The sequence below is a fragment of the Argopecten irradians genome, chromosome 1 (genome assembly GCF_041381155.1).
Source record: "Argopecten irradians isolate NY chromosome 1, Ai_NY, whole genome shotgun sequence".
In the NCBI taxonomy this organism is placed as follows: domain Eukaryota; kingdom Metazoa; phylum Mollusca; class Bivalvia; order Pectinida; family Pectinidae; genus Argopecten; species Argopecten irradians.
In genome coordinates, this window is record NC_091134.1 from 35,870,520 (window position 1) to 35,897,445 (window position 26,926).

Here is a 26,926-nt window from a genome sequence, read left to right on the forward strand (position 1 = left end):
AAAGTTATCAATTTAATCGTTTCCATACTATAAATAATATGCCACACGTAAGGAACGTATACGAATATCAGATATTGCATGACGATATCACATCTTCGGTGAAAACGGGGAAGCTAATGCTAACTGTTTACATAAAGTTACGGTTTATAAATGTCATTTATTTCAAAATCTGAATATGTGTTGTTAAAATAAACATGTTTTTATTATCTCTGGTGTTTGGTTCATTTATTTGCGCATCATATTAGTATCAAAATGCAATGATTAAGTTAGGATCGAACGGATTGCGTATCACATGTCCACCATCAAACCCACCATTTTGGCTATCCACTGTGAAAAGACCGATGTTGGAAACCGGAAGTAGTAATAATGTAACGCTTAATCACCGAAACGAACAAAAATAATACGGAAAAGGAACGACATCATATCAATATTTTTAGAAACAACAATAATTATTCACAGGTATATATATAATATTATTTTTTAAAGTGTACATTAGAAAATGTAACATAAAATTTACAAAGTAATTATTGTTACAAATAACAATTTATCCGAAATCAGACACAAGTCCTTCCTAAATCCAGCAACAAGAAGTTTATTTCCATTTTAATGGAATATTGTCTAGGTATAAAATTAAGGGGGTGGAGGTACAACAAACATATGCTTAGATGGTTGGGTGAATAAATATATTCTATAAGCAATCGACGATAAGAAGATGATATAAAACTTCGTAATAGATACGTTGTATTGAAGAAAATTGATAACATTTACTTATACGACCAAAAAATATCTTTTACTGCTGTTGGACGTTATTAGTTTGTTTTATTGTACTTTCTAAATAATCTGATGACACACAGGTTAATTACTTCATTAAAATCGTAAAAATATCGCAAATTTAACATTGGGCCATATCATAATTAAAAAAAAAAGACTGATTCAACATAAGGACCCTCCATATGCAGGTCCAATTGACTGATAAAACATTCTAGACAGCAATATCATCCTTTATACTCCGAGTTACTATCACTGACGTGAGTGTTAGCAGAGGTGATAGTAACCCATTGAGTATCGAGGATGGCAATATACTTGTCCGCTAAACCTGCCTATATATTATTAGTCATTTTTCCCCCTCATGTATATATATATATATATATATTAGCAGGCAGAAAAAAAATCCTAATTATATATACTATATAGACAGGTTTAGCGGACTAGGCAATATACATATACATGTATTCAATTTCTAATTGACCTGCAGATGTAGCTATACATGTGTAATTTATTGATTCTGCTTAGAAATCTTTCAATATTGAAGATCGTGGACAAAAACGGAAGACAAATGGCAAAAAGACTATATTCTAATGTGCCATTTTTATATAATCTTTGGCAAGACCAGCTTGTAATTTATATGTTTAATGCTTACATACAAAGTTTCATACTTTTTGATTGATTAATATTATTTTACATAAAAATGTTTGTTAAATTTTAATTTGAACTTTATGGTTAAGCTACAATCTCGTTAAAACATCAACATCAGTATGAATGACAGGGTCCTGATGTTGAATCTAAATATCTAGAACACTATAATTTTTTTATAATATATTTTCGCGCCGCTAACAAAGCTGATCGTTTTATGCAAATTTGGATCTACATAATAAAACAGTTAGAATATAACTTATACATATGTTTTCTATGAAAGAATAAAGATCTAGTATTTATGTATAGCACATTGTATATACATGTAATCAACTTTCTGCTACATTTAACATATAACACATGGACTTCCTCGATGAAATATAACAACATTTGGTTCGTTTTTAAGTAGATCTACAATGAGAAATTCTCGTTCATTTATTTGTTCATGGCAAACATCGTGACATGGGAGGCAACTCTTTGATGTCTGTCGAAACCGCCACACCTCCCGCTTCGGCGAATAGTTATTACCATAATTCTATTTCCGGTGTCATGGCAGGCAGGGATGAAAAGTCAGTAAATACAGATTTCTCATGTTTTACGCTAGCCTTGTCTATATTCTCTTGACATTATCATACCTCCGTATATAGCAAATTAAAGATTCAATCACGGAATCCTCTGGAGATATGGAAGACGTAAACTGGGGGAGTTTTGAAGGTTTTGACATGCTTGAAGGCGATGATGACAACAACATCGCACCCGATACCAGTTCTGTCACTCGTGTTTATTTGAATGGTGATACGGATGACAGTCAGCGGGAAGAGGTCAGATCGGGAGGAACTGAATCCACAAGTGTAACATCCGATAAACAACTGACAAAGAAACAGTCGGGCTCCAATGATGGGTAAAAATTTTAATAAAATATTTGGAAAATAACGCAAGTAATGGATTGATCAGGTTGGGCACAACCCTGCATATGGGTAACAGTTACCCATTGAGTAACAGTTACCTGTTTGAGTAATCAATAAGTTACCCAAATTAGGAATTTTGCATGAAGCTGTTTTAAACTTTTTTTATCAAAAAAGGGCGTAATAAATTTGACATGGCACCATTACTAACATAACTTATAATTAGTACATTGTAAATCAAAATGGGACAAACTTTTGGTAAAAGTCGCAAACTAAACCACCTCCATTGCTTACTATGGTGCTAAAAATAGAACACAGGTAAAACTCAGTCAACCATGACATTTGCACTGAATTTCCCTGATGGCTATACATGCATGTACACTATAGTCAACAGAGAGCACCTAAATTGTCATCTTACAACAAAGTTAGACAATAGAATTTGATATTTTACCCACAGAAACAAAGAGTCTTAGATCAGTTGTAGGACATTCTAAAAATTATGATGCCCTTTTTTGATAATGATTTTTAAAACAACATTATTCGTTTTCTTTTCACAGAATTACTCATTTGGGTAACTTATTGATGACTACAAACAGGTAACTGTTATACTCAAATGGGTAACTATTACCCATATGCAGGGTTGTGCCCAACCTGTTGATAATTTGTAAAATTTTGGTAATTTCTGGGACTTCGACCTGGAGGTGAAACTGATGAATGCTATATCTAACTGTTAAATTTCATATTAAAGTGAAGATTAATTATTAATTAAGATACAAAGCAAATAAACCTATAAATATCAATGGAAAAGGCTTAAAAACCTTAGTTTTATGAGTTTTATCGCCATTAATCTTCTTACTTTCACTTTCATTTATTTTCACTTTATTTTTACTTTAGTACTGACATCACTTCAGACATACTAGTAAATATTTTGTCTATCTATATCTGGTTTCAATTACTGGCTGTGGCATTAAGACCAGCAATGTATTTCCTTGTTCTTATACCCATGCATGAACTTCCTTATAAGATTTTACTGTTAAGTCATCTACATATATGTACCGTATTTTCCCTAATAATAGCGCCTCCTCCAGACATCGCGAAACTTGAAAAAAAATGGCTGATCATTCGGACCGGCAAGGACTGTGAGTAAGCGGGACCAAACAAGATTTCGTTGGACCAAACATAAATGTGAATTTTTAGGTCACCTGAGACATTTTCTACTTCTCCAAAAACTACAGAAGCAATTTCAATGAAATTTGCACAAACCAGGTGGCTGTTGGAGGGGCCAAAAGGGGCAAAATTGACTAAAATTTAAACTCCACTCACAGATGTTGTAGAATCAAATACTCTTAATAGATTGAATGGTCTTAAAGTCCTTTACAAATATTGTGAACTGAATTATATGATCCTGAGGTCTCTCTTTTGCCCCTGGGAAGTTTACTATAGTTTATATACTAGGGAAAACACATTTTTTAGCATTTTTTGGTCATTTGTAATATGAAATGAGTCAAATGTTGTCAGAATTATCAGTATGAGATGGCTAATAAATCCTATTATCAAATTTTCCATGACTTACCCCCAGGAGCCTTAGGGGTGGGGTCAAAAGGGGTCAAATTGTCTAAAGCTTCAAAAATCTTCTGAAATTCTGGAAATGGTAGAATCAAATACTCTTTATAGATGGAAACTGGAAAGGTCTTAAGTTAAGGTACTTGATAAAAAATGTGAATTATGTGACCCTGGGGTCTCACGTTACCCTCATTGGGATGGGGTCAAGTTTTCTTTAGTTTATATAGGGAAAACACATTTATGAGCAATTTTTGCTCATTTTTCATGGGAAATGAATCAAACTTGGTTAGAATTATAAGTGTGAGATAGCATTTTAACATCATATCCATATTATTAATATATTGGTCCCAGTAGCCCCCCTAAGGGCAGAGGGATGGGGCCAAAAGGGGTCAAATAGGCTAAAACTTCAAAAATCTTCTTCTAAAATTCTGGGAATAGTAGAATCAAATACTCTATATGGATGGAAAGGTCTTGACTTAAAGGTTTTTTATAAAAACTGCGAATTATATGACCCTAGGGTCTCACATTTTCCCCTGCGCCTGAGGAGGTGGGCATGTTTACTTCAGTTTATATAGAAAAACACATTTATGAAAATTATTTGCTTAGTTTTCATAGGAAATGAATCACACTTGATTAGAATTATTAGCCTGAGATATAACATTTTAACATCCATATCGATCCTCGCTGACCCCCTGGGGGACCAGAGGGGCGGGGCCAAACAGGGTCAAAATTACTAAAATTTCAAAAAATCTTTTTCTGGGTTTACAGTTTTGATGGAAGCAAATACTTTTCATAGACTATAAACACAGGGGACCAACTCAATGAAAATGGATGTTGTCATACAGCTTTTGTATTTGGTGGATGGACTGATGAGTATATATGACAGTTATGTGATTTTTTTAAGAAAATACGAGATTTGAAAAATTATTAAAAATCAAGCCTAGTACTATACATCTATACAGCACATACACGTATACGTTAGATCTACAATTTGATTTTTTCGAGTAAATGGTTATTCTAGCTTTATGATTAAGATATTTTCAGTTTCAAAACATTCCATTTACACCATTTCAAACATTCAAACAAGAATATATCTAACTTTAGATTAGATAATCAGTCCAATTCGATAGCGATATTAATATTATGTTCGGATCAGTCTGGACTAAGATTTAGATAGCATATTATGTAAATTTCTGTGTAATAAAAAAAAGTATAATGTAACGCTATCTTTTTACGAGTAAAATCCCAAAATTTAGCATGAATATATCTAGAATCCATGCTTTTATTTCAAACTTCTGCCACAACGATGCAAACACGGCACAGTTTTTGAGTAAAAATAAAATTTGGACGGTTATCAGTTATGTGATATTGGAGTAACAGTACCGAACTTATACCGAAAATAATATGTATATCTATATTGTTGCCTTTGAATCTTTAACGTTTACTAAAAAGCAGAAATACATCAATGATATTTCTGATATATGTTTCTTAATTACAGTATAAGTGTAGATTTAAATTCATTATTTCAAAATCATACTAAATCCTTAAAATAGTATATTCATTGTCGATCCTTTTGTATATCATACCGAAATTTAATAGTATGATATATGAACATTTATCGTATAATCCAAAAAGTAACCACATATAGTGTTCAAATGAAAAATGATATTACTTGTATACAGGCATTATAAATAGATATAATATCTTGTACCTTTTCAAAAATATACTAAGTGATATTAAAATAAGTATATTTATATATAATTAGTGTGCTAATGCTGTAACCCTTCTTGTATGACTATACATGTAGATTCGAAACGGTGAAAATACATGCTTAGAAGTTTTACTAATACCTTAGAAATTACGTTAGATTGCTATATAGATATGCCACGATTCCGTAATTACAGTATTAGACTGGAATAATGTTTAAAGTTTAATCTTTAGTTGAAATAGTTCTTAGAACCATTTTTGTTTCTGAATAAGTCAACTTCCATTATTGTTTTACCTGTGTACGACATATAGATATCCTAGGTATGATCAGGGATATTTTATTTCCATTTGCTTTTACATCTTCATTTTTAAAATGGAGGTGACAATAAAAAACCTAGAGCATAGATGTATGGGGTTTTCATAATTCAAACCACAATCCAATTAACAGATGTCCTAACCTGATTGACAGTAAGACAATAGCAAATACCCGATATAGTCCACCGAATAGCAAATTGCCCGCGGCCAGGTAATTACAGGTGAATTCGATGAATGGCGTTGTGTACAGGTAAACAACATCCTGGTCCAGGTATTACATAACCATCAAACTAAAGGCATGGCTAATTATATATCTATATCGGAGTATCTACTCGTATATTGATTAAAAATTGAAAGCGACCGCACGGTCTGAAAAAATAGTTTGTTTTGTTTAATATCTCAATTTTTAGATCTTTTATAATATCAAAAATAAATTCTTTCTACCATATGTTGAAACGTTTTACGGTATTGTAATAAATGTATCTCAATTTCTTCGGTTGACAACACACAACACAATGTTTGTAATGATCAATCATAGGTGTGTACGTACGTCAATACTTTAATCAAGGATTTCCTAAATTGCTACATGTACGTAAAATTTCATTTTACAGTCACAAACTTTGTAATTCACAATGTATCAAAGATACAGACTATAGGAAAATATTATCTAATTAAAGCTTATTCGTTGCTGAACTCCTCGACAAAAAATCCGAAACTTTTATTTCTGTGTAGATTTTCTTTCATAAGTACATGAAGATACCTGCTATTAGAGCATAAATTAGAGTATTTGAAACATCGAATTTCACTCTTTTAGTTATTTACATTCAAGCCAAAGTTATTATACGATTAACTTCACTCAAAAGTAATCATAAAAATCGTTATTCGGCTTTTCCTGTGACCGTCGATGTAAGTGATAGCACACCAGTTATAGTACAGCTATAAACCATGGACTATTGTGTCGTCACATGGTTTAGAGCTAGAAAATATGCATAATTGGGCGGCCAGAATTTTGGACCTCGATATCGACTTCTTATGGGTTATTCCGGTCGCGCGCGGCACAGAGAGGTTTCTACATGTGCTTATAAAGCCATTTCCAACTAAAATGAAATTATCATTTTTGACTGCACAAATCCTTTAATTCATCACAAACAGATAGTTAGGCACATGTTTTGTTTTTGTAGATATATCCAGCATACAATATCAGAGGACCAGATTCTAATGCAGATAAATCCTGGTGAAAACCGCATGCCTTCCAACCCTAGTCATGCAACAATTACCATGGAAAGCAGAGATCCAAATACTAAACTATTGGAGGTTACCAGGTACTCGTTTATCTATTATGTTTTTCCAATATTGAAAATTATGCTTCATTTCAGTTTTGCTAATCCTATCTCATCTTTAATTTTTAGCTCACCTGGCCCAAAGGGTCAACATTTCCTTTGAATCGCTACTAGTCCTAGAGTTCTTCATGGTTTCTTACCAAATATGACCAGAAACATCCTTGGTGGCAGGGGAACATAGTTTGTATAAATTTTGGCTCTGACCCTCCGGGGGCAGGAGGGGCTGGGCCCAATAGGAGAAATAGAGGTTAATCCTATAAATCGCTACTAGTCCTAGAGTTCTTCATGGATTGAAACCAAATTTGGCCAGAAACATCCTTGGGGGAAGGAGAACAGAGTTTGTATAAATTTTGGCTCTGACCCTCTGAGGGCAGGAGGGGTGGGGCCCAATAGGGGAAATAAAGGTTAATCCTATAAATTGCCACTAGTCCTAGAGTTCATCATGGATTGAAACCAAATTTGGCCAGAAACATCCTTAGGGGAAGGGGAACAGAGTTTGTATAAATTTTGGCTCTGACCACTTGGGGGCAGGAGGGATGGTGCCCGGAAGGGGAAGTAGAGGTAAATATTCAATTTTCCTTCAGGAAATAACAATGAACCTGTATTCAAAACATTACTTGTCATTACAAATCAGGTGAGTGATACAGGCCCTCTGGGCCCCTTGTTAATGAAAATTATAAAAAATACATCATGCATATTCTGTTGTATCACATTTTTAGGTCATCTGTATTGTATTTATATAGCCAGATGACCACTAAGCTCCATTGGGCCTCTTGTTCCTTATTTGTATTGTATCCATGAGATGTCTTTCATGCTTTGTGAGCTCTGTCTTACTGGGTTTTTTTCCAGGTATAAGTGCAACTATACTGGGTGCCCGCGTACTTACAGCACACCAGGGAACCTCAGAACACATCAGAAAACTCATAAAGGTAAAACAATACAAGGTTAATTTATACATACAGCATAGTAGGGAATTACTAAAATACAGCAAAAAACCTAAAAACACATCAATAAATTCATACGGTAAATGGATCTAGTGTTTCATATGTTACCTAGAGCAAGTATATCATAAAACTTGTACAGTTAAATGTAAACAGATGCAGTAAGTAATTTATGTAATTAGCTTTGTAGTAAACCAAAGAAAACATTCGAAAACTGATAAATGATAATGATAAGGAGAATGTTTATAGGATTGTTCAAAAGATACACAAAGTACATGTACTTGGAAAGCTCTGTGGAATCAGACCCTGATACATCAAATTTCATTAATCAATGACTTTTTACTGGTGCTAAGGGGCAAATCTGAAATGCATTCAAAATGGGAAGCAACTACTAAGGTGTTAATGTGATTTTGTTTGTATCCTATAGATGTTTCTATCCACAGGTGAATACACGTTTGTCTGCAATGAATCTGGGTGTGGAAAGTCTTTCCTCACATCCTACAGTCTAAAGATCCATGTTCGAGTCCACACCAAAGAGAAGCCGTACGAGTGTGAGCTGAGAGAATGTCATAAGTCCTTCAACACACTTTATAGGTAATCATGTGTGTTTATGTAGTCAGTGACATCAGTTACTATCATTTCATAAGTCCTTCAACACACTTTATAGGTAATCATGTGTGTTTATGTAGTCAGTGACATCAGTTACTATCATTTCATAAGTCCTTCAACACAATTTATAGGTAATGTGTGTTTATGTAGTCAGTGACATCAGTTACTGTCATTTCATACGTCCTTCAACACACTTTATAGGTAATATGTGTTTATGTAGTCAGTGACATCAGTTACTGTCATTTCATAAGTCCTTCAACACACTTTATAGGTAATGTGTGTTTATGTAGTCAGTGACATCAGTTACTGTCATTTCATAAGTCCTTCAACACACTTTATAGGTAATGTGTGTTTATGTAGTCAGTGACATCAGTTACTGTCAATTCATAAGTCAATCAACACACTTTATAGGTAATGTGTGTTTATGTAGTCAGTGACATCAGTTACTATCATTTCATAAGTCCTTCAACACACTTTATAGGTAATGTGTGTTTATATAGTCAGTGACATCAGTTACTGTCATTTCATACGTCCTTCAACACACTTTATAGGTAATGTGTGTTTATGTAGTCAGTGACATCAGTTACTATCATATCATAAGTCAATCAACACACTTTATAGGTAATGTGTGTTTGTGTAGTCAGTGACATCAGTTACTGTCAATTCATACGTCCTTCAACACACTTTATAGGTAATGTGTGTTTATGTAGTCAATGACATCAATTACTGTCATTTCATAAGTCCTTCAACACACTTTATAGGTAATGTGTGTTTGTGTAGTCAATGACATCAATTACTGTCATTTCATAAGTCCTTTAACACACTTTATAGGTAATGTGTGTTTATGTAGTCAGTGACATCAGTTACTGTCAATTCATAAGTCCTTCAACACACTTTATAGGTAATGTGTGTTTGTGTAGTCAGTGACATCAGTTACTGTCATTTCATACGTCCTTCAACACACTTTATAGGTAATGTGTGTTTATATAGTCAATGACATCAGTTATTGTCATTTCATAAGTCAATCAACACACTTTATAGGTAATGTGTGTTTATGTAGTCAGTGACATCAGTTACTATCATATCATAAGTCAATCAACACACTTTATAGGTAATTTGTGTTTATGTAGTCAGTGACATCAGTTACTGTCATTTCATACGTCCTTCAACACACTTTATAGGTAATGTGTGTTTATGTAGTCAGTGTCATCAGTTACTGTCAATTCATACGTCCTTCAACACACTTTATAGGTAATGTGTGTTTATGTAGTCAGTGACATCAGTTACTGTCATTTCATAAGTCCTTCAACACACTTTATAGGTAATGTGTGGTTATGTAGTCAGTGACATCAGTTACTGTCAATTCATACGTCCTTCAACACACTTTATAGGTAATGTGTGTTTATGTAGTCAGTGACATCAGTTACTGTCAATTCATAAGTCAATCAACACACTTTATAGGTAATTTGTGTTTATGTAGTCAGTGACATCAGTTACTGTCAATTCATACGTCCTTCAACACACTTTATAGGTAATGTGTGTATGTAGTCAGTGACATCAGTTACTGTCATTTCATACGTCCTTCAACACACTTTATAGGTAATGTGTGTATGTAGTCAGTGACATCAGTTACTGTCATTTCATAAGTCCTTCAACACACTTTATAGGTAATGTGTGTTTATGTAGTCAGTGTCATCAGTTACTGTCAATTCATACGTCCTTCAACACACTTTATAGGTAATGTGTGGTTATGTAGTCAGTGACATCAGTTACTGTCAATTCATACGTCCTTCAACACACTTTATAGGTAATGTGTGTTTATGTAGTCAGTGACATCAGTTACTGTCAATTCATAAGTCAATCAACACACTTTATAGGTAATGTGTGTTTATGTAGTCAGTGACATCAGTTACTGTCAATTCATACGTCCTTCAACACACTTTATAGGTAATGTGTGTATGTAGTCAGTGACATCAGTTACTGTCATACCATAAGTCCTTCAACACACACTTTATAGGTAATGTGTGTTTATGTAGTCAGTGACATCAGTTACTATCATATCATAAGTCAATCAACACACTTTATAGGTAATTTGTGTTTATGTAGTCAGTGACATTAGTTACTGTCATTTCATAAGTCCTTCAACACACTTTATAGGTAATGTGTGTTTATGTAGTCAGTGTCATCAGTTACTGTCATTTCATAAGTCCTTCAACACACTTTATAGGTAATTTGTGTTTATGTAGTCAGTGACATTAGTTACTGTCAATTTATACGTCCTTCAACACACTTTATAGGTAATGTGTGTTTATGTAGTCAGTGACATCGATCAGTTACTGTCATTTCATAAGTCCTTCAACACACTTTATAGGTAATTTGTGTTTATGTAGTCAGTGACATTAGTTACTGTCAATTTATACGTCCTTCAACACATTTTATAGGTAATGTGTGTTTATGTAGTCAGTGACATCAGTTACTGTCATTTTATAAGTCCTTCAACACACTTTATAGGTAATGTGTGTTTATATAGTCAGTGACATCAGTTACTGTCAATTCATAAGTCCTTCAACACACTTTATAGGTAATGTGTGTTTATGTAGTCAGTGACATCAGTTACTGTCATTTCATAAGTCCTTCAAAACACTTAATAGGTGATCATGTGTGTGTATGTAGTCAGTGACATCAGTTACTGTCATTTCATAAGTCAATCAACACACTTTATAGGTAATGTGTTTTTATGTAGTCAGTGACATCAGTTACTGTCATTTCAAAAGTCCTTCAACACACTTTATAGGTAATCATGTGTGTGTATGTAGTCAGTGACATCAGTTACTGTCATTTCATAAGTCCTTCAACACACTTTATAGGTAATGTGTTTTTATGTAGTCAGTGACATCAGTTACTGTCATTTCAAAAGTCCTTCAACACACTTTATAGGTAATGTGTGTTTATATAGTCAGTGACATCAGTTACTGTCATTTCATAAGTCCTTCAATACACTTTATAGGTAATGTGTGTTTATGTAGTCAGTGACATCAGTTACTGTCATTTCATAAGTCCTTCAACACACTTTATAGGTAATGTGTGTTTATGTAGTCAGTGACATCAGTTACTGTCAATTCATACGTCCTTCAACACACTTTATAGGTAATGTGTGTTTATGTAGTCAGTGACATCAGTTACTGTCATTTCATAAGTCCTTCAACACACTTTATAGGTAATGTGTGTTTATGTAGTCAGTGACATCAGTTACTGTCATTTCATAAGTCCTTCAACACACTTTATAGGTAATGTGTGTTTATGTAGTCAGTGACATCAGTTACTGTCATTTCATAAGTCCTTCAACACACTTTATAGGTAATGTGTGTTTATGTAGTCAGTGACATCAGTTACTGTCATTTCATAAGTCCTTCAACACACTTTATAGGTAATGTGTGTTTATGTAGTCAGTGACATCAGTTACTGTCATTTCATAAGTCCTTCAACACACTTTATAGGTAATGTGTGTTTATGTAGTCAGTGACATCAGTTATTGTCATTTCATAAGTCCTTCAACACACTTTATAGGTAATCATGTGTGTTTTTGTAGTCAGTGACATCATTTACTGTATTTCTAGTCCTTCAAACATTTATAGGTAATCATGTGTGTTTATGTAGTCAGTGAATCATTTACTGTAATTTCTTTGTGTTTTGGAATATCATGTTTTCTGTAAAATAAATGTTGCAAAAAAGAAAAGAGATACATGTACTTTGAAATACATCAATATTTGAAAAAAAATGATACAAAGTTATATTGAAAAACATCAATATGTTGTGTCTGTTTCACTTATGTAACTATTTAACCACAATTTACTGATATCATTTTAAGATATGAAATATTCTTGTAGATTGAGGGCACATCAGAGGATTCATTCTGGGAATACATTCAACTGTGAGGAAGATGGCTGTACAAAGTACTTCACCACACTAAGTGACCTGAGGAAACACATAAGAACCCATACTGGTGAAAAGCCATTTGTGTAAGTATAGTCATACCGACCCATACCTGTGAAACCATTTGTGTAAGTAGTCATACCAACCCATACCTGTTAAACCATTTGTGTAAGTATTCATACCTTCGACCCATACCTGTGAAACCATTTGTGTATGTAATTAGTCATAACAACCCATACCTGTTAAACCATTTGTGTAAGTAGTCATACCGACCTAAACCTGTTAAACCATTTGTGTAAGTAGTCATACCGACCCATACCTGTTAAACCATTTGTGTAAGTAGTCATACCTTCAACCCATACCTGTGAAACCATTTGTGTGAGTTGTCATACTGACACATAACTGTGAAACCATTTGTGTATGTAATTAGTCATACCAACCCATACCTGTGAAACCATTTGTGTCAGTTGTCATACTGACACATAACTGTGAAACCATTTGTATAAGTACCCATACCGTCGACCTATACCTGTGAAATATTTGTGTAAGAAGTCATATACCGACCCATACCAGTTAAACCATTTGTGTTAACCCTTGTTTAAGACAATTGTTAGACTCATCTAATCAAAGAATTAAGATAAAGAAGAAATCTTAACAGAATTTTATTATCTTCTTTTTACAGCAGGTAATTTGTGATAAACAATACCATGATAAGTGGAGTTAAATGTCTACCTTTGATATACATGTAGTCAGTTTTAAAGATGGCAATAGTAACAGTATCATGACCATTTTATAGATGTAAAGAAGATGGGTGTTCAAAAGCTTTTGCTGCTAGTCACCATTTGAAAACGCATCATCGCACACACACAGGTAAGATACTGGTAACTTTTACATGTTCTTGACATTTTCATTCTCATTCGTTGATTCTTGACTAAACATTTTGAATATGTTAGACTCTGAAGACTAAAGAATAAGAACGGATGCTTTCAAAATAAGTTTCTAGCAGAAAGAGGTTTTTTTCAACTTTTGTGCTGAATTCTTAGTCTTTAGTAGCTTTTTACCTGTTAGCCAGCATTATGGACACCGTAAGTGCTCTTTGCCTTACCATGATATTTTATAGATAAAGCTGTAATATTTACCCAAGATATCTAATGAAATGACATGACTTTTGTGCTTGTTGTAAGGAATAAGAAATATTGTGTTTTATGTGAAAATTTCCTATATTAGGTAAATTTACAAAACTTTTGTTATTTACAGGAGAGAAACCTTTCTCGTGTCAACAAGATGGATGTGCCAAGACTTTCACAACCAATCACAGTCTGAAGTCACATATGACTCGTCACGCAAGGTCGGACAGTGGGGAGGTATATACCGTATCTATTCAATTTAATGTTTTAATATAGAGAGGGATTTCGGACTGTCAGCTTGCCCTAACACAACTTATTGAATGGGTCAAATTGACAGAACTCTTCGCGCTAATGTTATAGAAACAGTAAATGATAGATGTTCCAGAAATACAATGATGTCATATGTCACTACTTTAAAAAATATGGTACTCATGTGTATTATGGTGTGGTTGTAGACAGTTTATATTTGACTTTTATTGCTCTGTTTAGATGGTGACATATATCTGTAGCATTGATTCTATGTCTTTGCAGACAAACGTCATCCAGATTGATCCTGCAGACCAGACTACGACATACGAAGATAATTACCAAGTAAGTAATGAGATTTAGAGCAAAAATCTATCTGGTTGTGTCATAAACCAGGTAGCATCAGCTTGTCTCAATGAAACTTTATGTCTGTTGGTATCAGGCTAGTGTCCTAGTTGTGCTTTTACTTCCGTGGACCACCTATTTTCGATACTTTGACTGTTACTATCAAAACATATTCAAATATTATATAGGACAACACACTTCAATATATAGATTTGCCTTAACGTGCCAGGTGATTGATCCTTTTGGGCCAATGAGAAGAAGTGGATCACCAGTATATTTTTGAAGTACATAGTAATTATTCATGCCAAATATATTAACCATTTTGAATGATTATTCTTTAAGAAATACATGTGCCAGTAGTCATCATAATGGATTGATTGACTTTTTTGGGTAAATTCTAGCTAAATAATGTGAACTTGAAGTTAAAATGTGAATTAAGGAAAACTTTCATGTGCAATTCCAGTCAAATTCACATAGTCAAAATTTTCCGGTCAAATGTTTCACACTGAACTTACGTTTAAGCCCACCATCATCAGATGGTCGGCTATTCAAATCGCTTTTTGTCCGTAGTCTGTCGTCCGTCCTTCCGTCCGTTAACAATTCTTGTTACCACTATTTCTCAGAAAGTACTGTAGGGATCTTATTCAAATTCATATGTAGGTTCCCCTAGGGCCCTAGTTGTGCATATTGCATTTTGGAACCAATCGGTCAACAAAATGGCTGCCAGGCAGCCATCTTTGATTTTGATAGATAATTTTGTTACCGCTATTTCTCAGAAGGTACTGAAGGGATCTCTCTCAAATTTCACATGTATGTTTCCAAAGGGGTCTAGTTGTGTATATTGCATTTTGGGACCAATCTGTCAACAAGATGGCCAACAGTCCGCCTTCTTGGATTTTGATAGTTAAAGTTTGTTACTGCTATTTCTCAGAAAGTACCAAAGTGATTCTTCTCAAATTGCATGTACAAGTTCCCCTAGGGCCCTAGTTGTGCATATTGCATTTTGGGACCGATTGGTGAACAAGATGGCCGACATGACGCCATCTTGGATTTTGACAATTGAAGTTTGTTACAGCTATTTCTCAGAAAGTACTGAAGGGATCTGTCTCAAATTGCATGTGCAGGTTCCCCTAAGGGTCTAGTTGTGCAAATAGCATTTTGGGACCGATTGGTGAACAAGATGGCCGACAGGCCGCCATCTTGGATTTTGATAGTTAAAGCTTGTTACCACTATTTCTCAGAAAGTACTGAAGGGATCTGTCTCAAAATTCACATGAGGGTTCCCCTAGGTCCCTCGTTATGCATATTGCATTTTGGGACGGATTTGTGAACAAGATGGCCGACATGACGCCATCTTGGATTTTGACTATTGAAGTTTGTTACCGCTATTTCTCAGAAAGTACTGAAGGGATCTGTCTCAAATTGCATGTGCAGGTTCCCTTAGGGGTCTTGTTGTGTATATTGCATTTTGGGACCGATTGATGAACAAGATGGCCGACAGGACACATCTTGGATTTGACAATTGAAATTTGTTACCGCTATTTCTCATGAAGTACTGAAGGGATCTGTCTCAAATTTCATGTGCAGGCTCCCCTAGGGGTCTAGATGTGCATATTGCATTTTGGGACCGATCGGTGAACAAGATGGCCGACAGATAGCCATCTTAGATTTTGATAATTGAAGTTTGTCACTGTTATAAATCTCAGAAATTACTCAAAGGATCTTGCTCAAATTTCATATGTTGTAATACGTAGTAAAAGTTTGAAAAGCAGAGAAAAGATCCGTCTTTCGTTTGTCAGACAACGATCATTCTTTGGTGGGCGCCAAGATCCCTCTGGGATCTCTTGTTTCCTATTTTCAGGTGAGATTGTCCTAAACATTTCCTTACAAATTTGATCGCATGAACTTTACCTGTATTCATATGTGGATGGTTTTTCCTGGATCTATATTGTAACAGATACAATGATAGTTAAGATTTTGTTTTTATTTTGATGCAGAATCCTGGCAGTAACATCAGCACTAGTATAGAGGATTTTCTGAACTCCATTGCCAACGATTACAACCAGGATGAGGCAAGGGTCACAGGGACAACGGAAGCACCTGGTAAGACAATTTGTTCTATTTTTAGAACTTAAAAAACTGCATTATCTTACAAAATCAATATTTTAAAAGCAAGTTACTTGTTAAATAAACTTTTAATTACATAATCTATCTATAGCTACACTTCACTGAGAAGTTAGTCTCTTATTTATACATTTGTTTGTATCACTTAAACTTTTGTAGCATTTTATGCCAAAATGTGTAATACCGGTAATCACTAAATTAACAAGATAATAGGCTATGAAGATGAGGAAACAAAATCGCTTGGTTTTTCCGTCACATTGAACTTTAAATTCCATAAAGATTTAGTTTCAAGGTTAGTGATAAAATTACTTACTTTTTAACCATATGCTCAATTAATAACATTTACATGTACAGTCAAAATTGCCTTAGCGACCTTCTGAATTCAGCGACCTTCTGTCTTAAACGACCTAAATTATTCCTCTCAACGAAAATTACTATATAATCTATCTGTATTAAACGACCGTCTGTCTTATGCGACAAGTGACCATACTTTTAGGATCCAACGACACTCGATGTTCTGTATTTAACGACCCAAATCACACATGCATTTGTCTTCTATTCATATATAAAGCCAAGCCAGTTAACTATCCTGTAGGGCTTCCAACCCAGCCCCATTAAGGCAAGACAAAAGAGCTATCCATATGGCTTGGTTATATACACGAGGTGTTCACTTTGACATAAATTAGCACTTATTCATGCATGAAGTCTCTCGGCTTCGGTACCGATGGCCGAAGCCGTCTGCATGTCTGAGCTGGATATTGCAAGGAAAATGTGCTATTTATTCACGATGTTTGTGATAAAAATCAAGAATAATCACTTCCAAAACCAACTAAAATAATGATGAACAATGATTTACTCACATAAGAACGACATGAATGTAGAAATATGGTACTGAAAATGTATCAGTGTAGCTAAGCATGATGGTAGCCATTTTGGGAGATAGTAACAGAGGAGTCGGAAATAGCTGATTTCCGGATATTTTTTTTTAAATTATTTTTTTCACACTATTTTTTTTCCATTTTTTTTATCTATAAAATAAATGAATAAAATGATGAAAGAAAATTAAAAAAAAAACATTAAAAACTATTGTTATTTTTTTTTCTGCTTTTAAATACATTGTAATTTTGTAGCTAATTATGATATATAAGTGGTAGGCCTAAACAAATATTTGTTTTAGAAATTTTTAATCTTATTCATGAATAAAAACAGAAAGATAAATAAAAAATAAATAGATAATTGAAAAATAAAAGTGCCTAAAATTAAATACATAATTAAAAGGTGTATTAAATTATGTGATATATTATATATTTAATAATTTCCTATTATTGTGACTGTTTTTAGTACAACAAAACTGTCAAGACATGTCCCACATTATACATTGATACATGTATTTAATTGTTTCGAAAGGGGTGATTCAATTAAGAGACCAACTGTCATATGTGACCTATTTTTCAATCTCCTTTGGAAGGTCTCTTAAAACAATTTCGACTGTATATCATATATGCTGAATATGTGTGTTTGTTTTCAGGGTTAGCTGTAATACAGGGGAACAATGTCTTAGGGCCGGTGGCAGAGCAGACGATAGCCATAGCTGGGGATATGTCTCAGCAGGTTTATAGTGTCCAGCCGGTCATCAATCTGCCTCAGCCAATTGTGGCTCCTTTACAAGTAACAGAAGACACTCCTGTACCAGTCATAGCTATCCCCGACACAAATCCACTGGACACTACAATCCAGACCATGGGCACCATTCCAGCCACCAGTAATACGGCGCAGGCTAACAAGGACTCTCCAGTCGTACAGGTGTTAATTCCAGCTACAGATACTACCACTGCCCCCTCCACTACAGAACCTGTGGTCAGTCAGAAAGCGGATAACTCACAGCAGTCTGTCACAGTACAACATTACCTCATCACAAAGGTCATTGCTAACACTCCAGATGGGCCAAAGGTTCAGTCAGAAAGTGCTCTACAGCTGGTGGCGCCCTCTGTAGCCAACCTTGGACAGTCTGTGGTGGGAGGTCCAGTGATTGGAGTTTCTTCCAGAAATGTGGTGCCTTCTGTCCGTGTGATCACTAGTAATGGTGGCGATTCAGACCAGCAAGCGCGAGTCGTACTGCCACAAACCTCAGAGAACATTTCCACACCGTCGACGCTTCCACCCATTACAATCGTGTGTGACTGTAAGAAGGAGCGTTCAGAAGAAGAGAATTCTTGTGATAATCGTACAACGTTTGCCCCAGATCGGGGGAGTGGAAGCTCTTATACAGCTATACCGATAGCTATGACCCCTGTGAATCCGATCACTGTGGCACTGTCACCTGGATCTCAGGATAACCCACACTCACACCGTAGGGAATCCAGTTCACTTATAATGCCGTCAGATTTAATTGATTCTAACCAACTAACAGTGACTTTACCGGTGGCGGTGTCGTCGTCAAGTTAATGTGACCCCTTGGCTTCTCTGCTGTAGCTGATAATGATTCTGTTTACACTTTTTGTTTCGGAATTCATTTAGAAGCAGGTATACAAAATTACTATAATGTACTCTGTTCAAAATTGACGATGATATGAATTATGGAAATATTATTTCTCTGTGAAATATGGATTGGAGGATACTTAAGTATTTGTTTTTATTTATTTATTTTTGCAACAATGCAAATTGAGTAAAACTATACACTGTGTGTAAATGACAAATTTAGATTCTAGAAATTCTTAAGACAAGAGTTCAGATTACTGTACTTTAATTATTTATTTTCGAAGGGTGATTGAAAACAAAACTTTAGAAGGTCCCCCATGATTTAAAAGTTTGCAATGAATATTAATGTACTGGAATGATACCATCAAAATTTTTATAATGTTCTTACTATTTTAGCTAAAAATGAAGGTTGAATTTGGGGATGCGAAAATTACATTGGTAAAGAAAATTTCTCCCTTTTTTCACCAAAATAATCGTCAATTCTGAAGGCCTTTCGTTGCATGAATTCTGTACTCCAGCACTGTGATTATATTGTCATGTAATTATAAGTTGATAATGATTTAAAAGTTTGCATTAATGTACTAGAAAGTTAGTCTCCATGGACATAAATTAGATTGAATCATGAATCCTTTAAGTGCAAGGAAGCCCGAGGGTCCAGCCCGAGTATCAGAATTAAACCAACATAGTTTTTAGGAGATCATTGTTTTCAGATCATGGAATTGAATCCTGATTGTACTTTGTCCATGCACTTGGTGACCACCTGTCAAACTTATGACTTGATATGAGTATAATTTGCCAGGTTAATGTCTCTAAACATGTGCTACTGTCTATAATGGCAGAGGTTTTATATTATTCCTTACTTTATTTATTTATTTTTATTTTATCTTGTGTTGTTTTGGGGTATGGCAATTAACTTTGCTAGTCTTTTTCTTTTCCTCTCGGGTATACTTGGTGCATGAGCTTTATGGCATCAATAATCATATTTTTTTCCAAATATGGCATCAGTAATCATGTTTTTCCAAAGATATTTTCTTCATCAAATAACAAAGTATTCATTACTTTGATACAATATTCAATTGAAATTAGTCCCAAAAGCTTTAAAATGTCAAATAAGATTTAAAAAAAAAAAAACAACAAAAACATCAACTGAAATAGTCTAGATGAGACTTCATACGACTAATACACCAACTTTCCATGGTCACAAATGTATTAAAATCTTTGAATAACTTGCATAATTGTCATTAATAACCATACATACTCATTTTCAGTACATACATCATTTTAGAGGTCTAACTTAACACTTATACATACCTCGTGCATTGGGTTGTCCAATTCAATTACCCCCAATTATCTGTGTTCTATCATTCTTAACTGCATCATCAATTTTATGCATTGAATATAACTATGGCCAATATTTAGTCATAAATGTTGTTTGAAGATATGTTTGAAGTGTTTGAAGGATTTAATTTGTCCCCTAGTGTTGTATTAAAAGTCAAGAGGCATTTCACGTAGTAAAAATGGATGATTTGGGGCTTATTTTGCTTTTTGTCCAGGTCATTTAAGGATGTGCCAGGTTTAGCAGGTGGATTCATTACCAGGAGAAAAATAACCTGCAGTCAGTACTTGGCCATTCCCCCTGTGAGTTTTGATTTCACAACCTAAAGATGGAGGGCTTGTGGAAAAAATAGTTGGTTGGCCCCGGTAAAGGTTTAATACATTGGCTTTGGTTGAAGTTTTTGTGCAAATCATTACATGTACCTTCACGTGTCAAGAAGCCATATGTTATATATACATTCAATACATCTGTATCTTATACACAGGTTTGTGCAGTGTTCATTGAATTATTATCAAAAGTGTTTTATCTGAAATGGAATCATTAAAATTGGTCAGATTTGGGTTTATTATTGTACCATGTGCTTATTATATACTGTGCACTGATTCAGTCCTATATTAAATTGTTAACTACAAAAGTGTAGCTATTAAGGTAGCCATGGTGACCTATATTACTGATTTTATCTCAAAAGCTTCTATTTTGAGTTACATTATACACATAGAGTGTATAATGTTACATTATACACATATAGTGTATAATGTATCAAGTCTACAACTGAGGAGAGGAGGAATAAAATGTTACCCATGTGCATCCTATCATGTTATAAAGTTGCATTATGTTCCATCCACTCTTGTTCAGTTCAGTCTCGTCAAGTCTTATCCTGATTCCATATGGATTGAGAAGAGCATTTATGTCTCTAATAATTCAAGTGTATCTATAAGGTTATAAATTGTAATATATACGGTATTAATGATACCACTTTTTAAATGAAGTCATCAATGATATGTTGATCCATTATTGCTGTAAACACTTATTTTGGAGCAATCAAATCTTAGTGCAAACATGATCTTGAACAGTTTAGCACAGTGATGAATTTGTGCAATTACCAGGGAATACTTATATACCATACCTCATTGGTATGAGAAATACATAATTATCCTCTTCATTTTAAATAGCACATGGATGACAAAGTTCATTTAGAATGTTTAGAACAGTAATCCATGGTTTTTCAAGGTGATAATTAACCATCAATGTTATTTGTTTTTAATTTCATCAGAGTATCGGCAGTCTGTATAAGTTCATGTTTTCAAAGCAATTGCTGTAAATTTAATACCACTATGAAATTAAAAGTAAAATGACATGAATACTCCATTTGATATCTGAGTGACTGTTTTACATTAAAGATGCTTCACCGCCGACAGAGCATAAATAATATTTATCATTTGAACACTAATTGATGTATAATCGTGCATATATATGTCTAATTATTACAAAAACACATACCGGGTATAAAACAATTAGTTTTGCTTTTGTTGCCTGTGCAATAAGTACCTAATTCCATATAGGACATAGTGTCATGGTTTTTTTCATATTGAACTAAAGTGTCATGGTTTTTTTCATATTGAACTAAAATTAGAAACTCAAACTATTCAGAGAATGTAATAGTGTTAAGTAAGTAATGTTTGTTACTGCAGAAAAATAATTATTCATCTGCTCCTATTTTTGCATTGCCCGCGACGATAGTTAACAAAGGCGATACTATGGTGTTACTTTTCCGATGACGGCGGCGTTGTCATTAACATTTCACTTTAAAATTTTGCGTTTAGCTCTGTTTCTCAAAAAGTTGAAGTCCAATCCTAACCAAACTTTAAACATAAGAAATTACCTCAACACACGTAATTGTTGCAGGATTCTGTGAAACTTGGGAATGCTAAACTATTTATAAGACTTGCCTTTTAAGTCTTGCATTTAGCTCTGATTCTCAAAAACTGTAAATCCAATCCTAACCAAACTTTAAACATAGCTTAAGGACATCATTATCACCTTAACAAATTCATTTCAGGATGTGGGATTCAGAGGCTGTAAAACTTTGTGATGCTAAACTATACTTTTTTTCTGATTCTCTTAAATATTCCGTTATAATTAGTAATTAATCAACAATGCGGTATGGACGATACTTATAATTATGTGTGATTCTTGTCGGTGGTGAAGAATCTTTAAGAAAAATAATATTGCATTTATTGAAAATGAGATTCTTTTTGAGCAAATTAATATGCACTTACAGGTTGCATTTGTTACATCACATTTTATTTACCAACATTTTTTGTCTTAAAGAAAATCTCAACCAATCAGAAAATTTTACTCTTCATACAAACAATGATTATTTATTTAAACATACACCCTTACTGTAACTTGGTATCTTTGATGTATTTGCATAGCATCCGCAGAATAGCAATTTTTTTTACATGTAAAAGTGTGCATTGATACATTGTAAGAAGGATAAACAGATAATGAGACATTATGATGTTTAATTAAAATTTATGTGATGGATAGTATCACAGGGATCTGTCACGAATTTATTTAACCAACAACATACATATATGATATATATATATATATATATATGTATACTGTTTGTTACAACATTTCATGCCAGGTCCCTGTGGATAGTATAGCAGAATCAATATGATACAATCAATTGTGATAGTTATTTAGTGATTGTATTGTATTCAGATTTGTACATGATAATTGTATGTGTATCAATATCTATGTATATATCATATACCAATGTACTTGTTAGACTCGTTGGAGTGGACTTTTTAACTATTGTTTAGGTATTGAAGTACTGGTAAATGTTTTGTGTGATAGTCATCTGGTGAATTTGATCACCAAATAAATGTTTGCTATAGGTCGTCTGCTTACTGGAGAAATAATTGAAAAACAAATCAGGAGGTTTTCATCACAAAAATTGTTGTTACTATTGACTCGTAGAAAGATATTGGGTTTTTTTTCAACAAATCAATATTCTTTTAACAGGTAATTCTTTGGTAGGACTTCTGTTTTGGATGTTATAAAGATTGTCATTTGATAAACTGTCTTGTATTAGAGATATTTATTAGTATATATTATTATATATGTTTATATGTTTCTGCTTGTATTCAGACATTTGGTATATCTTTAAACGATTTTCTCATGAAAGATAGTTACCAGTGAAGGACACTTAAAATTGATTGATAAAATACTTTCATAGTACAGAAGTAATGAAAAGAATACTTGAAAAAAAGAGTGACTTAATTAATTGATAATAATTTAAATTTATAGACAATTAACAATGGAGAACATTTTCATTATCTCAGTAAAGACTTCCTAAATTATTGTTATTCTATTTATATTGATGTATATCATAATGAGATCATTATATTTCATACATTAAAAGCATTTCACTATTGGCGAGTCCAGTGTGTTTTGTCTGAAAAGCACAACATACTTTGCATTTGTACCTCTTGATTTATATCAAAAGTGTATGGTTCGTCCCTTTTGGGATGAGTGTTTTACAACTTAGAATATTACCCCTCAGGTCGAGATTCTCACACCATAGGGGCTGAAATATTCTAAAAGTCTTACTCCAGAGAAGGTGACTGATTATGATTTCTCCCATACACAAGGGAGTGAAGACAGCTCAAAGCGTTAAACAATTCTGTTACGTCATCAATAAATGCAGCGTAACAACGGCGTGCATTGTAGATGACGTCATCAATTTTGATGCATAACGACATTCCTGCATAATGCAAAACAGCTGGAAACAAACAGGAATTTCGTTTTTATTTTCTACTAAGTATGGGAGAAAAAGAATCAAACATGGGTCTATCAAGTGGACAGGGATATCTCAACCAAAATCTTTCACTCGGGATGAGATATCCCTGTCCACTTGACAGGCCCATGTAAGATTCTATTAATCTTTTCCCTAGCAACCATGAGATATCCCTGTGAACATGAAGTATGGGAAAAAATTATGTCTTTTACCGGGGTAGGGAAAAGACAGCTCACACATGTTCTTGTCTAAAAAATAATTTCATCAATTCCTCAGTGGTTATATATTGCATTTGTTTAACGTGCGTGACTTTGACTCGGGTAAAGGTACAGCGTACATGTTGTACCTGTTTAATCGTATTGATCAACGATTTGGAATTTCAATGGTATTAATAAAAATACTTAACAATGTTGTGGAATTTGTCACAGTTTCTTGTCATATGTTTCATGAGGAATGTAGAACAATACATTTATGTCATATTTTGCTTCGTGGTTATGTAACGAATTAGCCTCACTGAATTGTTCCTTAAAAGTATGGGAGAAAAAGAATCAAACAGTAGCCCTTTATCCCAGCATGCCACCGGCCCAATATCAGGTCTCTAGGCTTTTTAGTTATTCACAAGAAGTCATTTAAAGATTTTCTCCTTTTTGACACTTGTGATCTTGAATGAAGGTCAAGGTCATTCTTTTGAACAAACTTGGTAGCTCTTCATCCCAGCATGTCACAGGCCCAATATCATGTCTTTAGGCACCTAGTTATTCTCATGAAGTCATCTAAAGATTTTAACCTATTTGACCCCCTGTAATCTTGAATGAAGATCAAGGTCATTCATTTGAACAAACTTGATAGCCCTTCATCAAAGCATGCTGCAGGCCCAATATGAGCATCCTAGACCTTTCGGTTCTTGAGAAGAAATTGTTTAAAGATTTTAGCCTATTTGACCCCATGACCTTGAATGAAGGTCAAGGTCATTCATTTGAACAAACTCATAGCTGTTCATTCCAGCATGTTACAGGCCCGGTATGAGTACCCCGAGCCTTTCGGTTCTTGAGGAGAATTCTTATTAATATTTTAACCTATTTTACCCCTGTGACCTTGAATGAAGGTCAATGTCATTTATTTGAACAAACTTGGTAGCTCTTCATCTCAGCATGCTGCAGGCCAAATATGAGTATCCTGGGCCTTTCGGTTCTTGAGAAGAAGTTCTTTAAAGATTTTAGCCTATTTGACCCCTTTGACTTTGAATTAAGGTCAAGGTCATGTATTTTAACAAATTTAGTAGCACTTCATCCCAGCATGCTACATGCCCAATTTCAGTATCCTGGGCTTTTTGGTTCTTGAGAATAAGTCATTAAAAGTTTTTTTGCCTTTTTGACACTTGTGACCTAGAATGAAGATCAAGGTCATTCATTTCAACAAACTTGATAGCCCTTCATCCAAGCATGTCACATGCCCAATTTTAGGTCTCTAGGCCTCTTGGTTATTCACAAGAAGTTGTTTAAAGATTTTAGCTTATTTGACCCCTGTGACCTTGAATGAAGGTCATGGTCATTCATTTGAACAAAATTGGAAGCCCTTCATCCAAGCATGCTACAGGCCAAATATCAGTACCTTGGGTCTTTCGGTTATTGAGAAGAAGACGTTTGAATGAGAGTTTACGCTCGGCGCACGGCGCACGACGACGGAAGGTGCATGATGGCAATAGATCACCTGACCCTTCGGCTCATATGACCTGAAAATTCAAATGTTCAAAAATTACCGGTATTCAAATGAAAACAAAATGATTTGTGGAATTTAAAGTTATATGAGTTATTTTTTGTTAAAATGATTAAGATCATTCACCAACTTTTGGCAGCAAAACGTGACTCAACAGTGGCGTAGGAAGATGACACGTAATGGTAGGGCAAAGGTCCTCAATATTTTTTCGTAACCCCCCCCCCCCCCCCCCCTCGCGCGCACCGCACCCACGGTTGATACTTGATATAATTTTCTTCATATATCATTACATATAATCCTGGCAAGTTGCACACATGTATAGACAGTGATCAATCTGATTAAAATGCAGATCCTTATTATCACTACGTTTGATAAGAGGATCCGAGAAAATCCCATTAGGGATCATGTCCAGGTGACCTTTGGAAATGGCCAATCAAATTGCTACTTGCAAAATTTTGACAGTGAATTTCAAGGACGAAATAGTTTGAAAAAACTGTCAGAATTATTTTGGTTTACGTAGTCATCTCGCCCAAAGAGCACAATAAAGCTAATTTATATGTATACTGGAGCGAAATATCGTTTTCAGTTTATATGAAGACCACGTGGTATAAAGGTCATCTGGACGTGACCCCTATGGGATATTGTCAGATCCTTTATATAACGGAGTGGTTATTATAAGGATATGTAAATTAATTAGATTGGGACAGTAATATATATCTAACATGAAATTAATGAATTCGCAAATTAGCGTGGTATCAATCCGACTGAGATGAGTCTCACGATGTAATTTGATGTGTTTGCGAGCGCCGAATGCGCGAGATTTCGGTGTTTCTCCTCCGGAAAGAAATTTTACGATTTAGAATGGCAGAGCTGAGTTTACGATACATTTTGTTGAATTTGCGAGAGCCGGAGCGAGATTTTGGTGTTGGGGGGTCCGGGGGTCTCCCCGGGAAATATTTTTACGATTTAGAATGGCTGAGATAAGTTTTACGATGTATTTTGATGATTTTAAAGCGTTCT

At 34.3% G+C, this 26,926-nt stretch overlaps 1 protein-coding gene across 1 annotated transcript; it reads left to right on the forward strand.

Moving 5' to 3' along the window:
• The first annotated feature begins 1,962 nt into the window (after positions 1–1,962).
• On the forward strand, positions 1,963–21,974 carry LOC138325936 (zinc finger protein 76-like). Its single transcript, XM_069271960.1, has 10 exons — positions 1,963–2,314; positions 7,085–7,225; positions 8,093–8,172; positions 8,628–8,778; positions 12,681–12,812; positions 13,523–13,596; positions 13,984–14,090; positions 14,385–14,444; positions 16,442–16,547; positions 18,097–21,974. Exons 1-10 carry the CDS (start codon positions 2,097–2,099, stop codon positions 19,011–19,013), a joined length of 1,986 nt encoding a protein of 661 aa, XP_069128061.1. The 5' UTR covers positions 1,963–2,096; the 3' UTR covers positions 19,014–21,974.
• The last annotated feature ends 4,952 nt before the right edge of the window (positions 21,975–26,926 follow it).